Source organism: Fusarium fujikuroi, chromosome FFUJ_chr05, assembly GCF_900079805.1.
Source record: "Fusarium fujikuroi IMI 58289 draft genome, chromosome FFUJ_chr05".
NCBI lineage: Eukaryota > Fungi > Ascomycota > Sordariomycetes > Hypocreales > Nectriaceae > Fusarium > Fusarium fujikuroi.
In genome coordinates this window covers 373246-396363 of record NC_036626.1, presented here as the reverse complement: position 1 = coordinate 396363, position 23118 = coordinate 373246, and the positions used below count along the sequence as shown (strand labels likewise).

At 47.3% G+C, this 23118-nt stretch overlaps 9 protein-coding genes; 5 read left to right on the top strand and 4 right to left on the bottom strand.

Annotated features, from left to right (window-relative positions):
* Window positions 1–37: 37 nt before the first annotated feature.
* FFUJ_06859 (related to integral membrane protein) lies at window positions 38–1721 on the bottom strand (the record flags this gene model as incomplete). XM_023577047.1 has 7 exons in its annotated part: window positions 38–369; window positions 421–488; window positions 542–927; window positions 972–1039; window positions 1092–1128; window positions 1174–1554; window positions 1605–1721. The coding sequence occupies 7 exons, from the start codon at window positions 1719–1721 to the stop codon at window positions 38–40; spliced, it is 1389 nt and encodes a 462-aa protein (XP_023430176.1).
* Window positions 1722–3240: 1519 nt separating this feature from the next.
* Window positions 3241–4569, top strand: FFUJ_06858 (uncharacterized protein; the record flags this gene model as incomplete). XM_023577046.1 has 5 exons in its annotated part: window positions 3241–3562; window positions 3613–3714; window positions 3761–4051; window positions 4105–4125; window positions 4187–4569. The coding sequence occupies 5 exons, from the start codon at window positions 3241–3243 to the stop codon at window positions 4567–4569; spliced, it is 1119 nt and encodes a 372-aa protein (XP_023430175.1).
* Window positions 4570–5317: 748 nt separating this feature from the next.
* On the top strand, window positions 5318–7298 carry FFUJ_06857 (uncharacterized protein; the record flags this gene model as incomplete). XM_023577045.1 has 5 exons in its annotated part: window positions 5318–5455; window positions 5510–5886; window positions 5936–6634; window positions 6708–6848; window positions 6941–7298. The coding sequence occupies 5 exons, from the start codon at window positions 5318–5320 to the stop codon at window positions 7296–7298; spliced, it is 1713 nt and encodes a 570-aa protein (XP_023430174.1).
* Window positions 7299–8370: 1072 nt separating this feature from the next.
* On the top strand, window positions 8371–11710 carry FFUJ_06856 (related to ankyrin 3; the record flags this gene model as incomplete). XM_023577044.1 has 5 exons in its annotated part: window positions 8371–8983; window positions 9044–11079; window positions 11142–11198; window positions 11256–11306; window positions 11489–11710. The coding sequence occupies 5 exons, from the start codon at window positions 8371–8373 to the stop codon at window positions 11708–11710; spliced, it is 2979 nt and encodes a 992-aa protein (XP_023430173.1).
* Window positions 11711–12087: 377 nt separating this feature from the next.
* Window positions 12088–12871, top strand: FFUJ_06855 (probable acetylxylan esterase precursor; the record flags this gene model as incomplete). XM_023577043.1 has 3 exons in its annotated part: window positions 12088–12423; window positions 12477–12656; window positions 12704–12871. The coding sequence occupies 3 exons, from the start codon at window positions 12088–12090 to the stop codon at window positions 12869–12871; spliced, it is 684 nt and encodes a 227-aa protein (XP_023430172.1).
* A 721-nt stretch (window positions 12872–13592) lies between these two features.
* On the top strand, window positions 13593–14264 carry FFUJ_06854 (uncharacterized protein; the record flags this gene model as incomplete). XM_023577042.1 has 2 exons in its annotated part: window positions 13593–14034; window positions 14101–14264. The coding sequence occupies 2 exons, from the start codon at window positions 13593–13595 to the stop codon at window positions 14262–14264; spliced, it is 606 nt and encodes a 201-aa protein (XP_023430171.1).
* Window positions 14265–14930: 666 nt separating this feature from the next.
* Window positions 14931–17057, bottom strand: FFUJ_06853 (uncharacterized protein; the record flags this gene model as incomplete). XM_023577041.1 has 2 exons in its annotated part: window positions 14931–15634; window positions 15683–17057. The coding sequence occupies 2 exons, from the start codon at window positions 17055–17057 to the stop codon at window positions 14931–14933; spliced, it is 2079 nt and encodes a 692-aa protein (XP_023430170.1).
* Window positions 17058–17228: 171 nt separating this feature from the next.
* FFUJ_06852 (uncharacterized protein) lies at window positions 17229–19354 on the bottom strand (the record flags this gene model as incomplete). XM_023577039.1 has 5 exons in its annotated part: window positions 17229–18217; window positions 18264–18461; window positions 18512–18751; window positions 18798–19002; window positions 19061–19354. The coding sequence occupies 5 exons, from the start codon at window positions 19352–19354 to the stop codon at window positions 17229–17231; spliced, it is 1926 nt and encodes a 641-aa protein (XP_023430169.1).
* Window positions 19355–19693: 339 nt separating this feature from the next.
* FFUJ_06851 (probable NCP1-NADPH-cytochrome P450 reductase) lies at window positions 19694–21957 on the bottom strand (the record flags this gene model as incomplete). XM_023577038.1 has 4 exons in its annotated part: window positions 19694–19708; window positions 19757–20032; window positions 20089–21879; window positions 21937–21957. The coding sequence occupies 4 exons, from the start codon at window positions 21955–21957 to the stop codon at window positions 19694–19696; spliced, it is 2103 nt and encodes a 700-aa protein (XP_023431412.1).
* Between the last annotated feature and the right edge of the window lie 1161 nt (window positions 21958–23118).

The following is a 23118-nucleotide window of genomic DNA, read 5'->3' as shown; positions in this document are numbered from 1 at the left end:
TCAAATAAAGGAACACATTGTGATCTTCCAAACGCCGTTATCTGGATGTCCCTGTCTCGCTCAGACTCCCAAACTTACTATCAACCTTCGCCGAACTAGGTTCACTCAACAAACCCCCTGTATCATGCAGCACCAAGTCATCCGGTTCAAGTAAAGTAGTTCCATCAGTCCGCGACATCTTAATAGTCGCCAGAGATCTTTGAACAAAAATCCCCTCTGTGCTACTGCTCGAGCTTTTGGGTAGAATGTTCCATGACCGTCCTCGTGCTGCGATAGCGCGGAAGATTGGTTGCATGTGAGGCATACAAGCTACCAAGATACCTACGCCACTTTCGATATTGGACCATACGACGAAGCCTTGTGCGTCGGCTGTTGTTTGGCCGTTAGAGAGTGAGATTGGTGAGAATGGGGAATACGTACAGGATGTATTCAATGTTCTTGTGAAATCGAGTAGATAAGGGATGCGGATACAGCTGGCTGCAATGAGACTGGAGGGATGTTAAGAAAATGCTACAGCAGAGAATCAGAATGGGAAGCTTACAAAATACCAACACCAAAAATTACCATAACGCCGGCCTTCTTCTTCGGCTGAAGCCCCAAAGAATACAACTGCGTCAACGGTAACGCAAACATCCAGATATCGAGAGCAATGTTGACACCAGCGTGGAAGAAGATGATTGCCGGAATATTGAGTGTGATCCCGCGAGGCGGATACTCTTTCCATCCATCCCAGAGCAATTTAATTGGCTGTCGCTGCAGTGCGCCGCATATGGTGACGATGATTGTCGTGACGATGTTGAAGGCGATGGTGCACTTGATGATCAATCTGAATTTTGGGTCTGGGAATGTTCGGAGAAAGAAGTACAGTATTGAGAGTTTGATGAGACAGAGACTTAGAACGTAGGCGTATTGAACGACGAGGAGGTACTGTATTTGTTAGTCGAGGCTGACGGGCAAGTGCTTGGACTTACGATGTGAAACGTGGTAATGGTACTGTCGTCCAGTGTCCAGATATTCCGGCCCAACCCTGCAAATGTCACTGTGCAGAGTTAGTAATCAACGGTTGGATATTCGTATAATTGGGGACTCACTTAGGCCCATGATGATGCATTGAACTCCAGTAAAGACCTAAAATGTTAGTAAACCAATATGGCGCATGATGAGCATTCTTACCGAAGCCGCGATGATGAGGTAATCGTCAGCACCCCATCGTGAAAAGTGATATGATTTCGTGACAGTTCGAAGGACGATAGAAAACACCGCTATCCCAAGGATCGTGTAGTTGATCCCCCTAATATTGTGGTCGTTGTCGAGCTCTGGTCTGCCGCAGTTTGTCTGCTCAAGCTTGAGAAAATCTGCCCACAACCGTCCATGTGAGTATCCTGATCCTTGTAAAGCCGATCTTGAGAAGTTCCTACCGAATAAGTCTCGTATCGGGCATGCTGTGTGGATACAGCTGGCTACCGTATTGCTGAGTTTATGATCGTCGCATATTCGCACCTTGTTGGCGGTCGAGAATGTCGGCTTATCAACGAATTGCGAGAAACATTTGATCTACAACTGATTAATCAATCCATAGCGCGAGATGGACGGGGAATACCCACGGCACATTGCGACGCGTCCTCTAGTCTCTGAGCAGTGGTCGGTGAGCTAGCGCCGACTTGCCGGAATATAGACGGTAGAATAAGAATGAATAAACGTAATATCGCGAATAGCTTCATGGTGGTCTACCACGCAGGCGAAACATCGAGAAGAAAAGCACCCAAGAACTTTAAACCCGCGGAATGACGGGGTACACTTGTCTCATTAAGAATTCAGGGGCACGGACTAAGGCGGTTTTGCTTTGTCGACGCTAATTCGGGCATACCATGTCTATTGGTCTGGATTAGACGGGATCTTCGTACTCTAAACCAATGGGCCGTCTTTGTCCGCCAATGAGGATTCTCATCACACCGAAAGGAGCTAGGGTAGAGGATCTTCATGGGATATGCTTATGCATTCCAGGGTTTACAGATTAGGCTTATTGTTGCTACGCTTTTGACGGGGAGATTGGCGGGGAGTTCTTGGCAGGGCCTGATTTGGCGTTTGGCTTGTCTGTTGGTGGTGAGGATGAGTCTTGGCTGCGGAAATGTTGCCGTCAGGCAAGCCATCACAGAAACACAGTACGGTGACCACTTACAATAGTAATTATCTTATCTTGTCGATACATAAAGCATTTAGATATATCTATGACTATGCGGCTTGAATTTAGGCGGGTCCATATCTATGCTGTAGAGCGAATGTCAGCATATCGAAAGACGTGTTTCACAAATTGCGAATTAGTAGAGTCGGAGCAAGAGTCCTGGGAAGCTGGTTGACGCACACGCCTCGTTGGGCTGACGGACATGCCGGATATTAGCTGGAGGCTGTAGGGTTGAGATATCCGGATGCCGGCTGAACTTTATTGTTTATGGAATGAAGGCTTTGCGGACCGCCGTGTATGCCCCTTGATCCACATCAAGATCTGGCACCTGTCTAGATCCGGCATGGCGCTCAGTCTGGAAGCATTCACTTTACGGAGAGCTAGAGATAACAAATGCAGGCGTTATGATATGATATCCGAAATTTGAAATATTAATTCCAACAAATGTTGGTAAGTGAATCATTCGAGGTCAAATAGACCCGTGCACGGGTGTGGCTTCCCTCACTGAACACCGACCGGTAAGTTAAAACGCGAATAGTCGTTTTATTTTTTGTGATATCTGCAAATCCACAGTATATACAGGGATAGGGCATGCAAATAGCGTACATCTACGTTAGTTTTGAAATAATATCTAAGGTAGTAATGAATGTTTTTAGTAACAAAATGGCCTTCATTTATATTGCAGACTGTAGTCGATGCTTAACAGCTACATCAAAAATCCCCAGGTCTAGGGTTGGCACAATGATAATGAAGATTAGATAAGCGGGAAATTTCAACTGTCAGCGGGAAATCTCTAGTGGGGACATTTGACGATCCAATCAGATTGAGTACATGCTGCCAAGTCTTGACGAACTGGAGCTGCTAACATCAAATTTGTCCAAGCAACCGATAATTATGGAAACGGTTGCGAATATGTGGAGTTTCAGACCTGTATAAGTCTTGTATTTCCGGACCTCGGCATTCTATTGAGTCCGAAATTGGGCCAGTATTTATTGGAAGCGTCTCCCTTTTTGAGCAGCATAAGATTTGTTGGTGAACCTGGCAAAAAAACACCAATCATGTCACGGATATCGCCTCTTTTTCGCCAACGGCTAATTCTTGCAGCTAGAGTAGCTGCAGGAGTCTCAATCACTGGCGCAGCAAGCTTTCACCTCGTCACAAGAAAATGTTACTTTGAGCCCTTTGGACCGGAGAATGGCAGATCGTTGTATGAGCATCCGCTGCTGAAGAAGATCAATCCTTGGAATAAACCGGGCTCCGCCGACTCATGCGTGAGAGAGGTGCCGTTCAACAATCTGGATAAGGTGATGCTGGAAGATGCAAAGAAGGGAGGAACAAAGTTGGTTGAAAGGTTCATGGCGGGAACGTGGGGAGGATTTGGTAAGGCTCATAAAAACTCGTATTGCCGGCGTGATGTTGACGGAGAGCAGGTTATGGTATTCAGAGAAGGATTATGACATTTTTCAAGAACGAGGCGAACAAGAACGACTTGTGGGACAAGAAGGATCTTCTGGCATCTACCTATGAGCCAGGTATGCTATTCCTGATTTTGCTATCCCCTCTTCTGACACGCAACAGGCACATATTTCACCAACCATTTCGTTGTCCTCTCAAAAACACCAACATGTATCACATTGAGAGGATGCTTCGATCCTCACCAGTCACCGCCTTCGCCCATGGATGTTGATAATCTCGTTGAGATTCGCGCGGAGCTAGATGAAATGAGACAGGTGGCCGTACTCAAACTTCAGGTCATCACGTTTGATGGAAGGAAAGAAGCGAGTGACAAGGAGGACCTTTTTGGTGGAGTTGGAGGATGGCTTCACAGACGGTATTCTACGTTACTCGTGGAATCGGGAGCCAGGAACTGTTTGGCATGAGCATGTTGGTGGACATGATATCAAAACTAAATCTTTAGATAGTACACGACGGACCTGAAGCTGGTCACACCACCCCCCCAGCCCGATGCAGATCAGAACGGTTTATGATGTTAACTCCACCCAGAACATCATAATTATGTACAATATCCAGTCATCCCACTCATAGCTACGGCGCCTACCAACGGCCGTTTCAATTCCAATTGGCATTCATCGATAACATCGACCGGTGCTGCAATATCTGGCGGTATTCTTGCAGCATTCCTTCTTGCAACACTTCTTAGTGCGACAGCAGAAGTTGCCAATGGAGCACTTTCGGGGAAACTTGGCAGGGCAGACTTTGGCAGCGAGTTGGAGAGCCTCGCCGTGGGAGAGGCTGTAGCCGTCTTCCCCGGAGGTAGCGAGGTCCGGAAGACCCTCGGCAGTGCTGATGGCGGGGCCAGCAGCGGCAAGGGGGATGAGGAGGAGGAGAGTGGTGGTGAACTTCATTATGAGAAACTGCGATGTTAACCGGGATAGAGAGAATGAGTCGAGGTAGCTTATTGAGGGCGCGGGTCTTAACAGCGGAAGTCGGGGTCCTTTATAGTTATCCAACGGAACTACAAACTGGATTCGGGTAAGATTGCGCCGCTGCTAGTTGCAGGTGGCCATCGCGAGCCATACATCAACTTGTCCATCATGGTCTCCATAGTCGCGCCTCTCGCACTCCTAGCTCGAAAAGGCATGGCGATATCCATGAGGTTACATCAAGGGACATAAGGCTAGTTTCACATAAGAAGTAAGATGATCTTGGCCACTCTTCGATTAAAGCTAAAAGTTAGCTTCATCTGTGCCGTCTTACAGCAGCTCTTAGCTTGCCTAGTCGGCAGTTTGCAGGTTATCGAGTGGTGCGGTGGAAGTAATTAATAACTCAAGCTTTTCTGTTTAGATCCTTCGGTGATGTTGAGCATGAAAGGGATGCCTCGACTGATTATTGAGATTTTATTGGTTGGGATGAGGTAATAGATGGGAAGCTTAAAATGAAGCTTCTCCGCAAATCCCGAGCCAGTATGAATAAGAATTGGGCGTTCTTTGTTCGAGGTAAAGTGACGTCGTAAGATGTAGTCTGTAATTAGTAGTAAGAATGTTGTAACAATTAACTACGCGACGAAGTCATTGGCTTGCTGAAGCTTTGTCTGCTTCGTCCCCTCAGCCATCTCGTCGTTCTTTGTTCTGCGGCGCACGATTACTCAGCGAAACCAACCTCCTCGCTGTTACGATGTCTTGGAAAGCTTCATTGTTCTCAAATGTTGAGAGGGTGAAAGCCAATCATATAACTCCTCCGATGGCATCTCTCAACCCGACTATTATTTTTGAGGCTGGAGGCAAGCGGTATGTCACAACAGAAGCCATTCCTGTATGTTCATCCACCCTGTGCGATGTGAACTTTACATCTGACCCATTGACTTAGTTCCAGTCCCCAACCAACACTCCCTTGAGATCTCAACTCGTGACCGTCTTCGCAAACCATGACGGTATAGCTCTCAACAAAGCGTGGCTGGAAACATACTTGGACAAGCTGGATGGCTGTGATGTGTATGATCGTAACCTGTTCCTTTCAGGTGTCATCATTACTACCCCGCATCGTGGCCTGGCTGTGCCTCAAGATTCTTGGGAATACCTGAAGGAGCTCGGAATGAAGTGGCTCGATGTTATCGTTGAAGGCGACGAGGCTCATCTTCCTACGGGGCCTTACCTCTACACAGATAACAAGCTTCACCCTGTTTGCCGTTTGTATGATGACGAGAAGGGAGCATTTTTCTCGGGATTGAAACCCAAGTTGGATTTGTGAGTAACTTGCTTATTGAAACATTTGCCTGCCACTGATGCCGACAAGATCGCCATTGTCGGTGTTTGAACAGCTCGGGGTTGCAAGTACCTCCAGTAACTGCCTCGTCATTGCCGTTCCGCCTCAAGCACCAACTCTCGCTACCAACACCCTGCCAAAGCTACGTATTGCAGTAAAGGACTGCTTTTTCGTTCGCGGTATGAAAACATCACTTTGCAATAGAGCTTACCATGAGTTAAGCGAGCCTGCAACTTTCACGGCCGACGTGATCCAAGCACTGATCAATGACGGCGCACAAATACTGGGATTGACGAAACTTAGCTCGATGATAGCCCGAGAAGAGCCCATGGATGCCGTTGACTATTCAACAGCCTTTAATCCCAGAGGATATGGGTATCAATCTCCCGCGGGGAGTAGTAGTGGAAGTGCTGCTGCTGTTGCGGCTTATGACTGGCTTGACTGCGCGATCGGTACCGATACAAGTGGAAGTGGTCGTCGACCAGCGTTGGCGAATGGTGTTTGGCAATTCAGGCCTTCTCATGATTCTATATCCTTGAGAGGCCTGGTAAAAACATATGCAATTTTTGATACGCCTTGCATTTTTGCGAGAAGTCTCGATGTCATACGACGCGTTGCGAAGACTTGGATTGCGACTCCATTGGATGTGAAGAAGCGGCCATATTGTCTCATCTATCCATCAGATTACCTTCCAACAAAGAATCCAGAACAAATGAAGATTATCGGCTCGTTCATACAAGATCTTGAGACTCATCTTTCAGCTACTAACATCCCACTCTCTATCAGAAGCTCTTGTCATTAGGCACACCCGCCAGAGGCTTCTGACGATGTTGAGCAGTATCTTTATGACATTATTCGGAGAACCTTTTATCATCAGTTCTACCACTCAACAGCAAGCTTCAGGCAATTATACGCCGAGAGACATGATGGCCAATAGCCCTATGTAATTCCATTTGTTCGACGAAGGTGGACTGTGGGTGCCTCCGTTTCTGACGCCGAGCATGAAGAAGCTACGCGCCGCTTGCTTGTTTACAGAAAGTGGCTTCACAATCAATTCTTTGGAAACGAGAACTTTGAGACGTTTGTCATTCTTCCTGTCGCTGAAGTTAAACCTGTCTATCGTGACGAGAAGGCTGAATCACCCGAGACTCAGTCAGCATGTGATCAACTGTTTTTGCCACCGATTCTTGGAAGCCCCGATGTCGTTGTACCAATTGGAGAGACGCGGTATTATTCAAAGATCAGCAACAAGATTGAGTATCTGCCAGTGGTAGCCAACATTGTCGCTGCACCGGGCCGAGACCATGAGTTTTTGGAGGCGGTTGATGCTATTCTTGAGAGGTCTGGACGATCCAATGTAGTTTCCACAGGATCTAGGATATTTGCTCCATAATATGACAAGATTGGCTCGACATGTCGTTAGCGAGGGTAAACTTGAAGCCATGAATCTTCCAGATGCGGGAGCAGATCTGCACCTACAGAGCACATCTATCAAACATCCAGCGCTGATGCTTACGTTGTATAAAGAGCATATCGGGTCGCCAATGAAAAGAAGAAAACTATACATATTTCACATTGAAAGGTTGAGCCAATAGATAATGTTTTAGTGTTCCCAGCTAAGACACAGTCTGTCCAAATGGCAAAGGACGCTGTAGATGCAGTGAAAATATTGTCGATCGCCGTGTGTTGACGAGTGAGCAGACTAAGACGACCGGAGACTGGATAACTTGTGGAAATGATAGAGTCGGGAGATGAGATCCGATGAGTTTTGGGACTTACGGGAAGTTTTACGTAGCGAGGCCTAGTAGGTATGCTATTGGCACACACTTGCTGTACCGATTAGCGTCGTGATATATACTCATTCTATTTTTAGATCATGTGTCTCACATCACACTCTCATCTGTCGCAGTATTTAGGCTCCCCTGGTTTGCACGCAACGGACTTTAGTCTTTTGCGTGCCACATCATTACCCATCTAATAACCGCCTTCCTGATAGGCTTATTGTGCGCAAATTGGCGGTCAAGAGTTGGTCGATGAAAGCGCCCTGCCAAGCAGGCTGACAGCCTTGAAGACCTGGGGGTTGAAAATCGCAACGACAGAAAACTTTTACTGGCTGGAAAAAAGCACTTGCTGCAAGTCACAATCGTTTATCCTATCAGGATGACACAGGTCCTGGAGGTGAAAAAGTCTTCAGAGACGCACATTCATGGCTGGCAATTTTATTGAGCGGTGTGATATCGTGCTTAATTTGAATTTCGCAATGGGCTCTCATTATGGCCTTTTGATGAATGGATTAACCTAAAAGTGGCTTAGTTTTCCTTCTTTTTTCTCGACCATCACCCTCTTCAACTTTCTTCCTTTGCCAGCCTTTTCGATGCTGGTAAATTAATAGCGAATTCGCACTTCTCGCTTCCGATATTTTTCACATACATTGATTGTTACTCGCTGCCCTACTTGATCGCCAAATGTCAGGCATCGAGGTAGTCGGTCTAGTCTCTGGGATTCTCACAATTCTTGAGACCATCGGCAAGCTTTCCGATGCCCTCAAAAACGCCAAGGACCTACCACCAGCATTTCGTGAAGTGGCCGACAAGTTACCCATCGTTCGAGACATCCTCCAAGCTGTCGAAAAGCACCTAAGCACTTCAGCAGATCAAGGAGCGGACGAGGCCATAAAGGCGGTTTTGAAACATTGTAGGGAAAAGGCCGAGAAGCTGGAGAAATTATTTAAGGCTGTTGAGCCCTCTGAAGATTCATCTAGTTTTAAGCGTTATGCCTTGATGGTGCGGTCTCTGGGCAAGGGAAACCGTGTAGAGGTCTTGTCTAAAGGGATGATGGAGGATGTGAAACTCTTGGTACAAAACCATGCGGCCCAAGCAGCCACTGAGGCTCAGGTTGCGAAGCTCTCCGAGGCCATTCGGGTTATGTCTAGCATGGAGTTCTCACTACCAGAGGAGGAAGCTATCAGCCAGACACATTACGGATCTGGAGATAATGTCGCTGGGAATAAGTACGCCGGCAATCATAACGAAAACAGCGGTTCCGGCACTGCTTACTTTGCCCCCGTTACACAGCATGGTATGACTTAGCGATTATAAATATACCTCTTTTTCATGTCACTGATCCTTCAACATGTAGTACACTCCCGACCACCTAGAAAGCTGAGTCTCTCGGAGCACCTCATCAGATCGCTTTCCTTCAAAGAAATGAATACTCGGCCGATAGAGATCAAGATTGAAGCCGCCGGTACCTGCCGTTGGATTTTCCAACACAAAGTTTACAAGACATGGGAATCCTGCGATCGATCTCTATTGTGGATTAAAGGGAAGCCTGGGTCTGGGAAGTCGACGTTGTTGCGATACGTCCTTGACAATACCATAGCATCGAAAAGCCGGAAAGAGATGCCTCTGGTCCTGTCCTTCTTTTTCAATGGCCGTGGTACCGAACTCCAAAAAACGCCAGATGGCCTCTATCGCTCGCTCCTCTGCCAGTTGCAAAGCAAGATTCCTGAGGCACTAGAGGCCATGGAAATAACAATCAAGCAAAGATATACTCCACTAGCCACATCGGACGAGCCTTGGGAGTGGAAAACATCTGAGCTCCGTCACTACACCCAGATTGCATTTTGGAGGACTTTGGAAATTCACCCCATAATATTATTCGTTGATGCTCTAGACGAATGCGGCCAAAAGAGCGCAGAGGAATTGGCTGACGAGTTCAATTCTCTGCTACACAGACCCTTATCGGACCGTCTAAAATATTTTCGTATCTGCTTCACATGTCGTCACTATCCTATTCTCAACCTCAATTGTACACTCAGGATATGTATTGACACAGAGAACGCGAAAGACATATCCCTCTTCGTTGAGAATAAACTGAGTTCATTCCAGGAACAGACAGGGTCGAAGATTGCTGACTACATCTCGAAGCACGCCGAAGGCGTATTTCTATGGGCGAGTCTTGTTGTGACCAGAGTGATGAGCCTCTATCAAGAGCAGATAGGCATACTAAAGATCGAGTCTGAAGTCCGTCAGATCCCTCAAACCTTGGAGAAACTCTATAGTGAAATCATCGACAGAATTGAGCAGGACTCCATCGACCTTATCGAATGCATTTGCTTTGCTGCAAGGCCTTTAACTCTGCTTGAGTTATATTCAGCTGTGTCTCTAGCTCACCAGGAGTTTAAATCGTTACTAGAATTCGAAAATGAGGAGGAATTTCGGATACACGCCGCTGCCATGGAATGGAGAATTACAAAGCTCGGGCGCGGACTCGTCGAGTACAAGCCCACTGAGGGAATCGTTCAATTCATTCACCAGTCTGTGAAGGACTTTTTCGTCGATAAGGGACTGCCATCTCTCCATAAAAGCACTGATACAGAACAAACAGCCATATCAGCACACTATCGGTTGACTCAGATCTGCGTTCGATATCTGGAGATGCTACACGATCACCTGACAGCAAATGAAGATCAATGGAGAAAACCAAAATGGGATTCAAAATTCCCCTTTCTGTCATATGCGAAACGTTTGTGGATATTTCATGCAAATCATATTCCGGACAATCTTCAGGAGTCATTCCGTTGGCCCTCAGATGCGTCTCTGGGCCGCTTGGGTCGAACAACTCTGAAATTTGAGAATTGGGTCCAATATATGACATATAACCCAATACAGACAAGAATAATTCACATAATATCGCGGAATGGATGGATAGGAGCCTTGAAGGGCATTCTAACGAGGGCAGATGAGGATGGCGTCAAAGTCGACTTGGAAGTGCAAGACTATTGGGGTGACACACCGCTTGCTATTGCTGCATCATCTGGCCACGTGGCTGTTGTGAAAAGCCTTTTAGACAATGGCGCCAAACAACACCAGAAAAATCTGTATGGGCAGACGCCGCTTCATTATGCTGTGCAGCATGGTGATATAGGTCTTATAGAGCTATTTCTTGAAACAGGCGCTTGGCGAGATAGAGATGTTTTGGATATGTATGGTTACACGCCACTTTCCTATGCTGTAGAGAATGGTAATATCGCAGCGATCGAGCTCCTGCTCAAAATAGGCTCCCGAGTTGACAATAACTACATAGTAGAGGGCATGTGCCGTTCTAGGTCAATTTATTCGGGAAAATGGCTGGCATATAGTGGAAGGGTCTTATATTCGAGCATTAATGTGGTAAGTTATGCTCGGTTATAACTCTTGAATGTGTATTTTGATACTAACGTTCGTGTCAATAGCTCGTGAATCTAACTGCGTTGCTTGGATTAGTTGGGGCTACCATCGTTTGGCTTGGGGTGATGAATACCTAGGCTGTCATGAAGAGAATCGCATGCTAATACAACTACGCTTAGATTGGAAAATGGGCGTGTGTCGAAGCAGTAGTATATCCGGGCGTTGCTAGGGTAAGTAATGATCCGTGGCTATGACTGAATGCCGACATTGATATTGACGCTTATATCTATAGCTTATCACGGTAGTAAGTACTTTGGATAGATTAGGATTAGGGGGTTGGGCCATTGTGTTTAAGGTAATGAATACCTACTTTGTCAAGAAGATAATCGTAGGCTAACAGAACCACGCTTAGACGGTCTGGAGGTCGCGAACGAGAAAGCCCACAGAGAGTTGGAGAACTCCGCTATCTCATGCTGCCGACTTAGGCAACCAGGCAGCTGTTCGTCTTTTACTTGAGTATAACGCTCGGCCAGAAGACAAGGATAAAGATGGCGAGACACCTCTATCTCGAGCTGAGAAGAACGATAGAAAAGAGGTCATGCAGATCCTTCGCGATAGTATGGGCCAAGGGTAACGCTCAGAGGTTTTGCAAGAAGTCTGTTCATCGGGCCGTCGGCTCGATCGGTTCCTGAAACTGTAACGTTAAAACGGACATTATTCGACCCAAGATTCGGCTGTTGTAGAATGTCATGCAAACTGCTACAAAAGATGTTTCAGACAGATTTAGACCCATTCAATCTTAATTACCCACCAATACCTCATCCCTGTCTGATGAAACCTGTCAATCAGGTTGAAACAACAGCGGGGAATCGTTTGCATTGTCAGTCGATTAGCTCTTGAAATATTCATGCGTTTTGAGATCCTTGTTTATTTCCGTGTTTAAATAGCAGACGAACGGCCTCGATTTCATCTGGCAACATAACTATCCCTTAGTAGATACAAATCATCAAAATGCGCGCTTCTCTCGACTCCACTCTTCTTATCTTAGCCAATATTTTGGCGGTCAAGGCTCAGTCATGTCCTGACATTCACATTTTTGGTGCCCGTGAAACTTCAGTCGCACCAGGCTTTGGCTCAGCTGGTCAACTAGTCGATATGATCAAGGCTGATCACCCTGGCGCGACTTCAGAAGCTATCGACTACCCTGCTTGCGGTGGCCAGGCTTCATGTGGCGGCGTTCAGTACGGTGACTCTGCGAAGCAGGGAACTCAGGCTGTTACTACTGCTGTGAACGGTCTCAATCAACGCTGCCCTCAGACAAAGATTGTCCTGGTTGGGTACTCTCAGGTAAGGGCTTTCCACTCTATCCCCCAACATTGCGTTACTAACGAGAATGATAGGGCGGCCAAATTATGGATAACAACATCTGTGGTGGTCCTGACTCTGGAGCTGGCATCTCTGACTCATCCGTCCCTCTGTCCGCCAGTGCAGTCCAACAGGTTAAGGCTGTCATAATGCTCGGCGACCCTCGATACGTGAGCGGTCTATCTTACGGAGTCGGCACCTGCACCGCCGGTGGCGTAAGTCATATCATCGCTTCTTATGTAACACTGCTAAGAAGATATAGTTTGATGCCAGACCTGCGGGCTTCACCTGCCCCAATGCAGACAAGGTCCAGATCTACTGTGACTCTCAAGATCCCTTCTGCTGCAATGGAAACGACTCCAACCACCACCAGCAATACGTCAGCATTTACGGAAAAGAAGCTTTGGCATTTGTTAACAGCAAGCTCTAGAAGGACCAAGATAATTTGTAGCTCAAAACAAATATAACTTTAATTTAGGATGAAATCTGCAAGACTTCCTTTTCACTCAGCGTGCAAGACTATTCTTTGACGCTGTAATACAAACACATTTTGCCTGACAATCCAACAACCAGGCCCAAAACAAATTTGTATTTGCGATACTTGATGGGACCTAAACACCTTCGAACAGTCTTCAGTTGGGTGGATCAGCGCACCTCAAGGCCAACAAGCACCTTTGTTCCACTATCATCTCCTCCCACTAATCAGCAGTGAAGGGAAGCGCAGCCTCAACGCAGAGCACTGACCACAGCAGCCCTAAAAAGCCTTTCGGCTGTGTAAATAGAGAACAACTCCATGATCAACAGAGCTGACTCCATTCAATCATGAATGCTTTGACCTGCCAGTGTCCGCGCACAACAAGCTCAAGTCGTACAGAACCAACACAGCACTGTGCAGTGAATCACTGTGAATGTACCGTTGTTCCACTAACAAGTGACCTTGTTCAACAAGAGGACTTCCGTTTGTTCACGTCCCATCTATCTCTCTTTTCCTCTCTCTCATTTATGTTCTTTACCTTTCTGTGTTCTGGCTAAAGCCTATCTAACCTCACAACCTCACAACCTCACAATCCCACAACCTCATCAGCACACCATCTCACACCCAATTCTTTCACCACTCTTCTATACCTCGAACCAAAACTTCATTCGCAATCATGGTCAAGGAGTACTTTCTCGCCCCGCACTTTAACGCCCCAGCACCCCCACGAGGCGTCGTCAAACTCGGCACCATCCTTGGCAGGCTTGATAATTTCGATCCATTCAACCTGGAGGAATTCCAGCCGATCCCAGCTGCGCAGCTTCTTCCTGTGGAAACTCAAGACTCTGTCGATATCGACATCTATGGCCTTCACGCGGATCGCCATCCCTTGACGGAGAGAGCCTTGGGACTGATTGGCCGGGGTCCACGTGCACCCGACCGACGTCCCGAGGGCGACCACAGGGTGACCTCGTGCAAGCATCTTGATACCCTCGCCTTCATCCCAATCGAGTCCTACGTCAGAGATACAATCGACAACCTTGATGACGAGTCTTACAAGCCGTCAAGCAGATCCAAGCGACCAGTGTACATGGCCACGGGTTTAAAGATTGCCCCTGGTGCGTCCTACTCATCGAGAGTCAGTAACAGAGAAAGCGTCGTGTAATCCAGCTTCCGTGCATCAGAAGATTTCATCGTTGCTTTCAAGGTGGTGCAGGTCTGGCTAGACCGTAAGGGAGAGGTCAAGTACAAGGAGTACAACAAGAAGGCCGTGATGGAGTTCGAAACGTCGGCTGAGGATGACACTGCCACTCCCTTTCTATTCACTAGCTATCCGCTGGTAATCTGAAGAGCGAATAGGTGGAAGACAGGTTGGAGAGGAGGGACTTGACATTTGAAACAGGCGAGCAGGATTGGCAGTTGCCCAGACCAGTATCGTGTCCACATCACCTGTGTTAGCAGCCCGAAGTTCAACCTTAAAGGCAGCACTCGAATCTATAGCGGCTTAGCCAGTTGAAATCAACTTTTGATTATCTCAATGTATTAATATAACATCACGTGAATATGAGAAGAGAACTTGATACAGTGATTATGAGCTAGCAACTGTATCCTTCACTTGAATGATAGTTTCCGTCCACCCAAACCTGACAAATATAATTATAGCCATCGTGACCCCCAATCTCTTCTATCTTTAGCAACTTTCGCTCCATCCCCTTTTCTGTACTAGGAGTCTATGATGCTGGCCCCTTTCTCCTGACCGAGCTATGCATCCCGGAACTGGCCAATGTCCTTGATAAAAAGGTTTACGTACATTGCCACGTTAGCAGTCAAAACAGCTAATACCATTCCGTGGCCATAGTCCAACGTATAATATTGCTGTTGTACAGTGCCCTCTTCTCTTACACACCAGTGCCGAGTATGCGAGTATCAGCTACTGGGTCTGTTAAAGTAAAGTAATACTCTTAGAACATACCGCAGGCACAATATCAACTGCCCACACAATTACCCAAGCTCATCATTGGTCTATCTCTGAGAACAATCTCTTCGCCCCTTCCACTAGTCTAATCCTTTCGTCCTTCTGCCCAGTAGCACTTTTGATAGCTTCACGGACCAGCCGCTTATCCTTCCTGACCAAGACGGGCAGACTTTGCCCTACTTTGTCCATCATATTATACCCATCTTCTATCCCTTTATCCACTAGAAGCGAGAGGTGGTTGTCGTCTTGATTCGGTAGATATAGCGTTATGCGACTGTCCTGAGTCGAGATCGTGCTCGGGATCGACAGCAGTTCTAGGGTCTTGGCGGCTGTATCTGTCATGCATGGGGGAGCGGTCAACTTGATCTTTCCGGCATCAATTCTCAACTGAGACCCGATATTTTGAGGCCCAGCGTTAATGATGGTAGAGTTGCCATTTCCACCAGCAAGTGCAAAGGTAGACCCGCTGAGGTTTGCATGTCTAACCTCCATTCTTGAATCCAACCTTTCCATATGACCTTCGTGTGAGCTATGAGTCTTTTGCTGCTTATGAGGGGGCATAAGTGATCCGGATGGCCCCGGGCTATTTTCAGCTGTGCTGGTGAGATTCAAGTTACGCTTTGTCAAGTCGTAGACCTCATGACTATCAGAGTTCTCTCGCATAACGACTACGTAATTGGCACACGTCGATATGGAAAGGCTTTTAACCTCGGCTCCGTCTGTTGAGAGGTGACTCATAGTGTCTGCGACTGGTCAGCTTTCATCAACTAGATTTGCAGTAGGGACTTTACTTATTGAAAAGTCCCATGCCATAACACGACCCCTTACAGCAGACACGACGAGACTTGACTTGGGATGGAACCTTGCCGTCGCTAAAGGTATTCCAGTACAGCCAAGCCAGGGACCCATAATCTCATCAGGTGCAACGGCGACAACTCGAACTTGAAGCTCCCCACTCGGCGTGTCGTTCACCTCAAAGACAGCTAGTAACGGAGCTTCGAACTTTTTTGCATCTTGGAAGAAAACGTAGCGACTGTGTGCGTCGAATATAGCTCGATACGTGTAAAGCTTTCGTTGCAGCAGTTGCAATGTTGGAGGCAACCCGATACTGAGTGAATAACTGGGATCATGTCTCTTGAGCCTATCGTCCCAGAAATGCTGGATCCTTGTAATCTCCTCCAGGGGCATTCGGCAAGATCGGATTCGCAGCCTTGATAACACTGGATCAATGGTGACACGGTAAATAGTTCGTAGAACACATATAGAATAGCCGTTGAAGCTAATAGAGAACGGGAAAGAGGCCTTCCACGTCGAGAGATGTTCTTGTCGGAATGCCTGTCTCATCTGCAACGCCACTTCAGTTGCCTTCAACGGGATAGAGATGGTGCCAAGTTTCTCCACAGGCTCGCCAACGCGGCTGAGTTCATAAACCGCATGCCAATTGTCACAGTAATTCTCGACTTCCATATACGCAGTGCTCGGTTGGATCGTTTCCCAGAACTTTTCAAACTTGCGTGATGGCCAGATGCTAAGAATACCAAGCACAGACCCATCAGAAGAGGTCGCCGAGATATGGCAAAGGCGTTTACACGCCCCGGTAGGGAGGCTTGGCGTTCCTGAGTCAATTGGGACTTGGTATGTAGACTGGGCTGCCGGGAGATACTTGCTTGATGTAAATGCAAGAACATCACTCCATATAACTGCTGGTGTTTCGCTTAGCTTCGAATCCCATTTCTTGCATACATCAGTCAAGTCTTCCCTTAGCCGAGCTAGATTGTCAGATAGATAGAGAAAGACTTTGGCTTCAATGTCTGGTACCTGGAGCTTCTGCACCCAGCCTAGCCACTCTACTGCTTGTGAGAATTCCTTCAATATCATTGCCGTTGGGACATTGATGTCATCGTCAAACCGAAGACGATGCGCTCCTGTCGAGGACCAAAATGGAAATACAGACGGGCTTGTATAGAAGCAGTCAATCCAGTGAGCAACTGCCAGTGGGTTCTCAAGGAGGCGCCTTAGCAGGTCAACAATCCCTTTGACGACGGTTGAACACATTTCTTGATAGTACATGTTACGCCAAGATGTCCTGGGAGAGACGGCTTTGCCGAGATGATAGAGCCAGCGGACGGAGCAGTAAGAGTATAGATCGATCAGCTCCCTATCCATACTCAAAGGTATCGAAGTGGGAGCCGAGTCAAGCAAGTGATCCAAGCACAATTTTGCTATATCCATATGCGAGATAATTGGAGAAGGAGAAAGCTTCGCTATAGTCTGATCTTCTGGCGTCCATTCCAAAAGATATTCCCTGACGGAAAGATGGACAAAGACGCAATTCGCTCAGTGAGATCTCCCGGAGCTAGATGAATCGAGAATACCTAGACGGAGCTGTGAGCCACGACAGATCACCAAGCCACATGTTACGAGACTGATGAGTTCTGAGAGATGTGCGAATGCAGTTTCTTTATCATCTGGTTCTTCAGCACCCAGTAAGTGATGCCAGGCCTGAGAGGACAGGAAACATTCTTGATGACAAAGGAGCGTCCATTGAATTACCCTTTTGGCCATTTGTTGCTGCGCCGAGTCCAGGAGAGATATCTGTCGGAAGATTCTCATATACATAGACCCGAGACCTTCAGGAAGCGTGATGGAGTGTATCATATTCTCTCTTAGTCGTCTGTTCAAGGCAGGAGACCTCAGGAACGAGAACATGAGCTTCGCCCACAAAAACATCCTATCCGCTCCCAGCACCAGCCTTCGTGTGAGATATTGAATATCAGAAGTTTCCAAAAGAAGACCATCGTCGAAAAGATCAGTCAGGTGATAGTGACAATATGTTTCAAGGTCATGTTCTACGCCAACTTGGCCAAAGCTCAAACGGTGCTGTAGTGGAACCAACTTGGTCAGCGATTGAACAGTAGGTCGGCTCGAGAATAAAGCGCGTAGATTGGGTAGAGCGAGCAACGAGCTGAGATACTTAACGAAACCGTCCGGCTCCGTACACTCATCGATGCCATCAAGAATCATAATGGGGTTTCTGATAGAGCTCAAGCATAAGTGCAGCAAGTCTCTCAGCTCAGCTGGCGTCGCGATTGATTGACCGGATGACTTGTCGCCATGGTTTGAAGCGAATATAAACTTATCGAGCATGTCGTCGTTGTGTTTATGCTTATGTAGTATTTGAGCTAAAATGGCGCGGAATGCGAGGTCGGAGGCAGTGTGGAATGGGGACTGCTCTTTGAAGAAGAAGTAGACCAGATTTTGGTTACAGCTGGAGAGTTCGTGGACGATAGATGCTGTGAGAACACTTTTGCCGCCTCCAGGATTGCCTTCTACGGTTAGTCTTGGATTAATACCAACTTCATGATATCTTACCATAAATCCACAAAAGTCTGCTTTCAGGTGCGGAACTGCCTGTCGACGATATCGAGAGACTCTCAGACCATTCTTGGAACTTGTCCATTTCAAATATCCATTGCGCGGTATCTTCTTGGCATTCATCGAGAGTATTCCAGTATGTGCTGGCGAAGTTTGGTGCATTCAACCAAGACTGAATTCTAGCGATCGCTTGCTCTGAGTGGACGGATCAGCAAGACACCGGATGACCGTGTCTGAGCACATACCTCTAGTTTGGAGTCGCACGTGCTCTTGAAGGTCCGAAACACAGGCATGAGTGGCTTGTGTGTCTTTGTATATCTCCTCTGAAGCTGTGGCGGCCTCTCTTGTTAGTTCGAGCTGGTAGATATTGACTTCATCATTTAGCTGCTGCTGGTGCCTAGACATGCTGGATAAGATAACACCAAACCTCTCGTCGAATGGCCGCCATATCACACTAGCAATTAACTCGATTGGCCGTCTGACCTCTGCACGAAGGTTAGATCTGAAGGCAGGCCCGAGCATGCTACTCACTGCCACTGCTAGCTGTGAACAGCGAAGCTGCACTATTGAAGAAGTCAAAAAGATCGCGGTATACCCGCCCAAGATGTAGCAATAATCTAGGAGTCGGTTTGCCGCGGCAAATGTCTTCTAGGGCTTCATATCTTGGAAATGACTCCGTGATATCTTTGATGCACTCTAGAAGTTTCGTAAGCAACGTCGGAAAGCAACTAGCCAACTATGTCCCTGTAATTAGTCTCGTGTCTCTTGGAACTAGTGTCGTCATATGATCTGACCTCAAGAACGAGTCTCAAAGCGCCTAATGCCGCGCCTGCATAGACAGAGCTTTGCGTGACGGGGCCCTCGACAATCGCAAAAAACGGACGCATTCTCTCATTGAAATCCCGAACAATGGCAAAAGGCTTCTGAGAACGCCTATTCCGTGTCCCCTTTGCTAGGCTAGTTATCTTTTGTAAGCCATCCAGTAGGCTTTGTGGGGTACATTTGTCATCGTAGCGTGCCCGGTCAGTATCGCTGAGGGTGCTGAGGAAGCTGTGATAGGCGGATGCAAAAATATCATGAGACGCCATACGGACACGATAGGTCAGGTTATGAAATTATTGACTGAATGAGAGACTTTGGAATTGAAGAAGAGAAATGGAATGGATGTTGTTTAAGGGGTGATTGCTAGGCAACAAGGCAGATTTACTGCTGCGCCTCCCTATTCCCTGTCGCCGCCTTATAAATGCTCCACACCCTACTGGATAAGGCAAACAGCAGCTGAATATGGCCCGCGTAAATGAAACTCATGTAGATCAGAAGAATCTCAAAGATTTATATTTTTATTCGTGATGCCCAACTTCCCGTCGTCTAAACCTACAACATCACCCTTCTAAGCTCAGTGATGTCTATCTACTATGGCTGGTGTGCTACCAGACATCCTCCTATCACCTTGTTAGCTAGACTGATCAGAACGACGACGAGAAACAAACCTGATATCGATGTGAATGTCGCATATCGGACAACTCCCTCTGTGCATCATCCAAAGACATACTGGTCTCAGAAGCAAGGACCTTACACAGGGTCTCTGTCACTCCTCGGCCCATGCCCACGTCGCCGCAAACATACACGTGCCCGCCGTTCTGGATCAGCGAAGCTATGTCCTTCGATTGCTGGAGTATAAGATCTTGAACGTATACCTTATGCTTCTGCTCTCGCGAGAATGCTGTGTACATCCTGAACTTGGAACCCAGCTCAGAGGCATATGCCTTTGATGACGGACATATTAGTATTACACAATCATCAAGGTCATATGATAACTTACCTTCCACTCCTTTTCATATAAGAAGTCTTCAGTCCTCTTACGGCAGCCATTAAAAAGCGTCATGGGCGCAAAGCTTGTACCTTGCCGATGCATAGCGACCCGTTCTCTGACAAATCCACGGAACGGGGCAACGCCAGTGCCAGGACCAACCATGAGGATAGGTATTGTCGGATCAGACGGTAGTCGAAATGTTGACGTACGGACAAAGGTTGAGAGAGAGGCCTGTAAGTGAGGGCGTTTCGTTGTCAGCGTGTAGGGTATCGGCTGCATTCGGCTCCTTGATAAAACTTCATTTCCCGTGGAAGCAGCATCCAAGATGAAGTTCGTCGCAACGCCTGAGAAATGTCGATTTGTCTTTTGAATGGGAAACGACTCGATAGCCACAGTGATAGAGACTTTACCAGCATCAAGGGCGGAAGAAGAAGATATGGAGTAGTATCTCGGCTGCAGCTTAGGCATCGCCTCGATGATGATAGCAAAGGGAACATCGACGGTTTCCCCGGGAAACAAAGTCTCCATCATGGATGCAACATTGTAATAGCTACCCTCCGTAAGGGCCAAGAATGCCTCTTTATCCTTGCCGAGTTGACGAAGCGTGGTCTTCTGCTTAGCATTCGAAACGGAGTTCGCGAAAGCGGATACGACTTCGCGAGAGACAGGCCCGCAGATATCGATATAAAAACGTGCTGCAGACTCGTAGCTGCACGGGGATGGGAATGGAGGATTCAGATCGTCCGAGAGCGATCTCACGCGGATGGTCTCGTGTCGCTTGTCCCATAACCCGAATACCCTCAAGAAGCGCTCGACTTCGATATCGGAATTGATTGGAGAAACAGAGAGATGGTCGCCAGTCTCATAGTCAAGCTTGGTGTTCTTAATATCCAGCTCGACATGTATGTATGACCGGCCACCAGCATCTGAAAGAAGCTTTGAGTCCGAAATAGGCGCAAAGCAGTGGTTTGTAACTGCTTGTGCCTGTTGTGCGAGATTCCTGTCTGTGTAATCTGCCTGGAAGATTGGGCCATGGTGGTTAGGTATCTCAACCACCTCGAAAGCAGGCTCTCGCTCTCCAGCATCTCGCTCAACCAGGCCAAAGGCTTCCATGACTTGAGGCCACATTTTGTCTTTCCACTCGATAAAATCCTCGGCGTTTGTTCCCTTGCCATCGTCAGCTTCGCCAACAGGGCCAAGGCGTCTGGCACCGCAGAGCTGTAGTCTCTCATCGACTTTACGGACCACGGCATTAAAATGAGCGTAACTACTGTTTCCCAACCCAAAAGCGGAGTACGAGAGGTTCTGAAGGCCATGTTCCCGAAGTCTGTCGAACGGTCCGTCGTCGTCCTCATCAGTCAAGAAGTTGTAAAACTGCTCCGAATTATCCGTTGGCTCTCCGTCGCCATATGAAGCAAGGATAAAGAATACGATTGTGTTTTCAGGCAGTTTATGCAAGTTCTGGTAAGTGTAATCGTCGATCTCGGCGACTATGGAACGTAGGGAAAACCGGGTATGTGCTTCACGACCAAGCTTCTCGGCGAATTCTTGTGCGTTTCCGCTTTGAGACCCAAAAAGGACGACACAGTTCTTTTCTTCCTCTTCTAGTCTCTTCACAATACATTTATCGCTAGAGACATCAGACTCATCGTCACTATCTGCCCCGAGCGATTTCGTCTTTGTTGAGGTTTGGAAGAGGAGTTCGTGAAGGGGGCCGTGGCCGAAATAGGCGATTAGTGAGACGAGCACTGCGGTCAACACCGCCGGCATCATATCGAAGACAGGTACATCACCGGGAGCCTGTTACAATATGTCAGATGTGTAAAACGTAGGATAATTTTGCAAGGGGCTACTTACGGTCACCGTTTCTGCTTCCATTCTGAAGAGGTGCTTGATCAGGCTTGATCAATGATGGAATGACTTCGTCGTGCAGAAGAGACAATTAACAAGTAGGTACTTTTCATAGGCAACTTTAAATTTTCTTATGCAGCGTGCAGGATACGAATAATCGCACCCTAGTCCGCAAAGGCATGCCTACCTTTAGTCGGGACAATGTACATACAGAATTAGCTTGTGACGGCCAAAGTTCGCCGAGACGTCGATTTCGGACCAACTTCGCTTGATGCCAGATGCCGAGGCTGTTAATATTTGCCTAGTCGCGTGGGGCAGTAGCAAGATCCTTTTTTTCATTTCTAAGAAGTAGGCAAATTTAGGAGACATATCCTAAGGATTAGACGACATATAACGACACTTAAGGAGGTTCGTTTTTACTGTGCAAGCTGGTAAACACTCCTAGGGCCATAGCCGCTCCTGGTACCACCCTTGTCGCCTGTCACTAGCAGCTCATCTCTAACTATAGCATTGTTACTATGAGGGTCAATCTTGTCCATGCAAAGCAGCCGTGTGGCTTGCCAACGGAACCCAGGTGCATCATTTCGTGCAGGAAGTATTGACCCAACCATCCACGGTATGTCCAACCGTAGCTAGCTACCTACTGGTCGCCAATCTTTATTGGGCATTTATGACTGGGATCGTTGCAACTGACGATTATATCGAACTCCCTATAGTGCCTGAAGTCTGAAACCCTTTTCAGATTGTCTCAAGGCTGTGGCATCCCATGCTGCTATTTGGATACGTTCCTTCGGCACGGTGCAGCAGTTCTTATCTTGGAACATGAGTCTAATTCTATTGGCATATTGAATATGTCATTGCAAACAGCTCGAGAGAACCGAGAAGAGATAACCATTAAATACTATTTTCTTGCTATCAATTACTACAGTCATTATGTTTCTCTTGAGCATCATCATTTGCCTCCTCTATACCGCATTGTTTGGCGTTGAAACGACCTACAAAGACCGATCTCTGTCCATCAAATTGCCCGTTTTTAGGATTTTGGCACCCTGGGATTTGTTTGTGCTGGTAGACGGATGAGCCGGCTGACATCTATTGAATCCTCAACGCCAAGTCCACCCGCCGTCCCGTTAACTCTGCCTCGACCGTTACAAAATTCCTTTACCAATGGCATTCCTACCGCTCCAT